We start from the raw sequence: 6070 nt of genomic DNA, 5'->3' as shown, positions 1-6070 counted from the left end.
TAAAAATCTCTTTTACAAGAGTGTCCTGGCAAGTGGCAGCAATCACTATATATATATGTATATATAGTGATTGACAAGTTGCTAGTGTAAGCAGGTGGTAAAAGACTGTAAACAGCACTTATTTACAGTTCACACATTAACTTTTTTTCTATCTTTCTTTCACTTATTTTCTTTCTCATCTCTCTGCTGCACAGCTCGGGGCGAACAGCAGTCTTCACATCATCATATTTGATGAGATCGACGCAATCTGTAAGCAGCGTGGCAGCATGGCGGGCAGCACGGGAGTCCACGACACCGTGGTAAACCAGCTGCTGTCCAAAATAGACGGAGTGGAGCAGCTCAACAACATCCTGGTCATAGGTGCTTATACACACACATTACATGCATACTTTGTCTCTCCTTTCCCACAAAGTAACACACTTCCATACTCACAGGCTCTCCAGTGTCTTCCCTGAACACCTGCACTCTAACTCATCTCCCTCATTAATCCGTCTCCTCTGCTTTCTCCTCTTTCTGCTATCTGTCCATCTGTCCCTCCTTCAGGTATGACCAACAGGCCTGACCTGATAGATGACGCCTTGTTGAGGCCAGGAAGACTGGAGGTGAAGATGGAGATTGGTAAGAAGGGAAAAACGCACTAATAAGGATTCACTCTAGTGTTAACCTCGTACAGTTTATCTCAGTAGACTGGGAAGGGAATTACAACTGTACCAATGAAAGCATAGAACTTTTTACTCAAACCAGTGAACATTCAGAGACTCAGATTCTGTCTAAAGTTCGTACTGTAAAAATGAAGTTTTTCCTCGCTACTGTCTCATTGATTGCTTGTTCTTTTGGGGGGGATATGTGTCAAAAAGGGCAGTGTTGAACCTTTAAGTCCCCTATTTCCCCCTCTCTCCTTCTAGGGTTACCGGATGAAAAGGGCCGCATTCAGATTCTCCACATCCACACTGCAAAGATGCGTCAGCACAATCTGCTGGCTGGTGACGTAGACGTTAAGGAGCTGGCAGTGGAGACTAAGAACTACAGCGGCGCCGAGCTGGAGGGCCTGGTCAGGGCTGCACAGTCCACTGCCATGAACAGGCATATCAAGGTCAGGGGCTTCATGGACAATTAGTATTTAACTGCACACAGTTATACTCTGTGAGCAAACACTTAACTACTCGGTCCTTCTTTTTTGCAATAACTCATTTAGTGTGTAAAATATCAGAAGAAAAAAAAATAAAAACATATTTAAATAACTTATATTAAACAGAAAACCAGAGAAGCAACAATCGGTGATATGGTGGATGTTTTGCTTGATAAATCAAAGATTATTATTGGTAATGAACATTTTCAATGTCTCTGTTAATTGACCAACTGATAAATCAACTCATTGTTTAACTGTGTTAGCACGGTTGAAAAAATTCTATTTGACAGCTGCATGTTAACGGAAGTATTAGTGGGATATTGTTTTTCATTAACATTGTAAACAGCTTACTAGAAATACTGTCTGGTTTTGGAGTAAGGGCAAAAAACAAACTGTTTTGTGCACGCAATGCTTAAAGTGTTATTTTAAAAACAGTCCCGTCACGTGCGTGCGTGCGTGCGCGCGCGCTTAAGTGTTTTATCAGGTGCATAGGCTCAAATCTACATAGCTCAGGGAACACACAGATAAGGTGAAGTTTTCATCTGTTAAGTTTTCCCTCCCCCCACCCCCCCCCCCCCCCCCCCCCCCCACCACAACACACTTACACTTGGAGCCAGATATTGGATGGTGATGATAAATGACAGACAAGGGCCTTACAAATGTCTGATGGCTGTGACGTTTTTCTTCACTCCTCTAAACACTTATTCTTCCCTCCCTCCTCCTCTCGGCCTGACCTTTCTGCTCTGAGGGAGTACATTGTCTCCTGACACATTGTGCAATCTAAATGTGCAATACTTCATGTAATGGATTTCATTAGCGAGGGTGCATGGAGTTCATTGGGGAACGAAAGTAATTCATTATCTGCTGTCGCTCAACTTGTTTTTTTAATGTGTGTGTGTGTTGCAGGCCAGTAACACAGTGGAGGTAAACATTGAGACGGCAGAGAAGCTGGTCGTCAACAGACTTGACTTCATCGGCTCACTGAATAACGACATCAAACCTGTAAGTTGCTTTACATCACTCTCTTTCTCTTTTCTGTGTCTCCTTCTATTTCTGTGTAAGATACATTTTATTGAGAAGTAAACTAGAATACAAAACACATTAATGTGACATTAACAGCCTTATGATACAAACAATTCACTATCCCCACATTCTCCCATCCTCCCTCTGACCTAAGAACAACTCTGTTGAAAATATAAATATACAATCAAAAATATAAAACATCCATGCCCAAATAGACAATATTTTTTACGAAAAGCTTCTTGGTAACTTTGGATAGGCTGCCTGACATTATCAACATGGACAAGGTGTTGGAAAATACCATGACTTGACCATGGTAACTTCCTGTTTCCTCCGGTAAAAACAGACATTTTTGGTAGTAATTAAACTTAAAGTATTAATGTTAAAGATTTTCATTTACTGGCCGAGTAAAGGGCTACTATGGCCGAGTAAAGGGCTACTATGGCCGAGTAAAGGGCTACTACGGCCGAGTAAAGGGCTACTACGGCCGAGTAAAGGGTTACTATAGCTGAGTAAAGGGTTACTACAGCTGAGTAAAGGGTTACTACGCGAGTAAAGTGTACTATATCGGAGTAAAGGGTTACTAAGCAGTAAAGGGTACTACGCTAGTAAGGGTTACTAGCTGGTAACGGGTTACTATAGCTGAGTAAAGGGTTACTATAGCTGAGTAAAGGGTTACTATAGCTGAGTAAAGGGGTACTATAGCTGAGTAAAGGGTTACTATAGCTGAGTAAAGGGTTACTATAGCTGAGTAAAGGGTTACTACAGCTGAGTAAAGGGTTACCATGGCCAAGTAAAGGGTTACTATGGCCGAGTAAAGGGTTACTATGGCCGAGGAAAGGGCTACTAGGGCGGATTACCATGGCCGAGTAAAGGGTTACTATGGGCGAGTAAAGGGTTACTATGGCCGAACAAACCAGATTGTGGACCGGGCCGCATTTTTCTGTCCGAGCCCGCCTCACTTCCGACAGAGCAGTAACGCCACCCGAGCCCGACAGGTATTCAGATATTTATGTCCGAGCCCGACCAGAGCCTGACACAGTTAAAATCTCATTTTGTTTCTCATACTAATTTGCGCTCACTGCCCTTGCTGCTGGCTGGAATGGCAAGGATGCCGCGGGTAAGGACCCTAAGCTTCGGGTAGTTGAGTTGCTGATCTCTCCACCTACATAATAAGTTGTCTTAAATTTTTAAAGGGCATTTAGTGTGCAGTTGATCCGGTTCAAGTTCAGATGAACTGACTTCTGCCTACAGACTCTTGGGGAAAACATTTGAAGACATTAATTAAATCTATTTGGGGGCATTTAAGCATATTGCCCATTTGGCAAATCACATTTAAAGTACGTATTTTTTTCTCTTGACTTTACACAGAAAATAAACCTGACTTTAACAATATTTCTCCCCCTCTCTTTCTCTCTTCCTGTCCAGGCGTTTGGTACCAATGAGGAGGACTATGCCAGCTACATCATGAACGGGATAATTCGATGGGGTGACCTGGTTTCAGCGGTCCTAGAGGACGGGGAGCTGCTGGTGCAGCAGACCAAGAACAGCGAACGCACACCGCTGGTCTCTGTGCTACTGGAGGGTAAGACACACACACACATCTATTCAACACACGCCAACCTCATGCAACATCCTTAGTCATCATACAACAGTTGAACACGCAATAAAAAGCCCTGAATACAAAACTGCAGATGTCCTATCTGGTGTGATTGACTTAAAATGGACAGCTTAGCCCAATCATTTGTGTTGTTACAAACCGCTGATTTGGAATTCCTCCTCTTCCTCAGGCCCACCTAACAGTGGGAAAACAGCACTGGCGGCTAAGATCTCTAAAGACTCCCAGTTCCCCTTTATCAAGATCTGCTCCCCCGAAATGATGATCGGACACTCTGAGATCGCCAAATGCCAAGCCATCAAAAAGGTAACACTCATTACTTGACAATCTTTTCACGCTGAGTATTAGGTGGTCTTTATGTATAGAAAACTGATGAAATCATCTCCAGGCTTCGAAATGTTTGGGATTCTCACAAAGAATATGTGAAGGTCTGGAAAATGTATCTCCATTATTGATGCATCTATATCTCCATTAAATAGTTGTATTACTTGACCACATGATTATGACACATGTGAATGAAGTGGAACTTAGCCTTTAGTACTGATGAAGAAATATGGAAGACATTGTTAAAGTGAAAACAATCACAGACTCCATTTGCAGTTTAAACTGACATGCATTTACCAATACCATCACAAACAAAACATTGTTTCAGGGTTTTCAGGTCATGCATGAAACTGTGGGCCTATTTCTGCTTTGATTTGAGCCTCTTTTACTCTTTTATTCCCTGGGATAGATATTTGAAGATGCCTACAAGTCCCAGCTGAGCTGTGTGGTTGTGGATGACATTGAACGTTTGTTGGGTAAGACACCAGTGCATTTTGTGTTGTGCTGCCGGTGAGTTGAATGAGATTTGTATCTAAAGTTTTTTTTTTTTGGGGTGGACTTTAAACTGTTAATGTGAAATAAGAAAATTGCTAACAGAATGATCTGTCTCATCAGACTACGTCCCAATTGGCCCTCGTTTCTCCAACCTGGTGTTACAAGCTTTACTGGTACTGCTGAAGAAACCTCCTCCAAAGGTAACAGATGCTTATTTATTTGTGGCGAGCTCACTTTGGGGTTGCTAGTCCTGAGGTGGCAGAAAGAGGGCAGCAGATCTTATGGATGCCAGCGCAAAGTCTTTTAAGGAATTGTTGGAGGTCTTTGGCTGCGACTGGCATGTGTGAGCAACTGTATGGTTATTAGCCAGTGTTTTGGTCCAGGCCCGTTGTGCTCACAGTGAATAGTGGTGGTAGAGACCCATTTCTCATAGTTTCTTTGGTTGTAGTTTGTGTGTGTGTCTCTTGTTGATGGGTTTGTGAATGAGAGTATAGCCCACTATATGGCTGCATGTGCATGAGAAGTGGCGCGGGGCCTGGTGTTGAATGCCTGGCTGCAGTGCTCCTCTGGGGTTGTAAAGCGCTGGGCCCAGCAGGGTGCCTGGGGCTGGGGGAGGCCAGGGGGACAGGGAGGAGAATGGGCTCTGTGAGAGAGCCAGGACCTGGCAGCACCGCCGCCTGTGTGGCACCTCATCTGCATGCAGCATCACAACCCCCCACGCCATGGGGGGGCAGCCGGCAGCCATAATCCCCCTGTCTACTCGCCACTCCTCTGCCTCTCCTTCTTCGTCTTCTTCGCCTGGTCCTTCTCCAACTTGTCGGCTTAGTGGAGCTACATTTCTTTTGCGTATCTTCTTTCTTCTCTGCTCATGTTTGTCTTCTCTACTGTTGTCTTCTGTCGTGTTATGCGCTGTTTGGTTGTCCTGTCTCCTCCTGTCTGAGGTTATTTTCTATTCTCTGTGCTCTTGTTGCAACTTAAAGGTCTATACTATACTCTTGCAATAGAGGAAGGTGTAGTTTCAGGACTGCATTTCTACATCCGCATTTCTACGACCCTAGTAACCAAACGAAACTGGCCAAATGACCAAATTTTCACATTGTGACAGCTGCTCTGAGCCACATCTACAAAACAATTAATCATAATAACACCTGAAATGATGCAGAAAACAGTGGGACAACAATTTCTCCCATCTAGCAGTGAAATTGTAAATGACAACCAACGGAATTTCACTTTCTTTGTCTGATGTATGAACAAAGGAATGGTTGAATCAACACATTTAAGCATGAGGGTCACTTCTGCTTCTTTGCCAGGGTCGTAAGCTGCTGATCATCGGCACCACGAGCCGGAAAGACGTCCTGCAGGAAATGGAGATGTTGGATGCTTTCAGCACCACCATCCACATTCCCAACATCTCAAGGGGAGAGCAGCTGGTCGAAGCCCTGGAGGTAACACACACACTCACACACACACTCACACTCACACTC

General features: G+C 43.9%; 1 protein-coding gene across 4 annotated transcripts in view; it reads left to right on the top strand.

Annotated features, from left to right (window-relative positions):
* LOC116670824 (vesicle-fusing ATPase) overlaps positions 1-6070 on the top strand; it is a 29667-nt gene that overhangs the window by 17245 nt on the left and 6352 nt on the right. For all 4 annotated transcript variants that reach the window (XM_032501506.1, XM_032501507.1, XM_032501505.1 and 1 more), the window contains exons 10-18: positions 195-360; positions 544-618; positions 906-1093; positions 2036-2131; positions 3578-3734; positions 3940-4073; positions 4501-4567; positions 4707-4786; positions 5897-6031. In XM_032501506.1, the coding sequence (XP_032357397.1) occupies positions 195-360; positions 544-618; positions 906-1093; positions 2036-2131; positions 3578-3734; positions 3940-4073; positions 4501-4567; positions 4707-4786; positions 5897-6031 (1098 nt within the window). The remainder of the gene's footprint in view (positions 1-194; positions 361-543; positions 619-905; positions 1094-2035; positions 2132-3577; positions 3735-3939; positions 4074-4500; positions 4568-4706; positions 4787-5896; positions 6032-6070) is intronic.

This window comes from Etheostoma spectabile, chromosome 21 (assembly GCF_008692095.1).
Source record: "Etheostoma spectabile isolate EspeVRDwgs_2016 chromosome 21, UIUC_Espe_1.0, whole genome shotgun sequence".
In the NCBI taxonomy this organism is placed as follows: Eukaryota; Metazoa; Chordata; class Actinopteri; order Perciformes; family Percidae; genus Etheostoma; species Etheostoma spectabile.
This window is presented reverse-complemented; position numbering and strand designations above follow the sequence as displayed.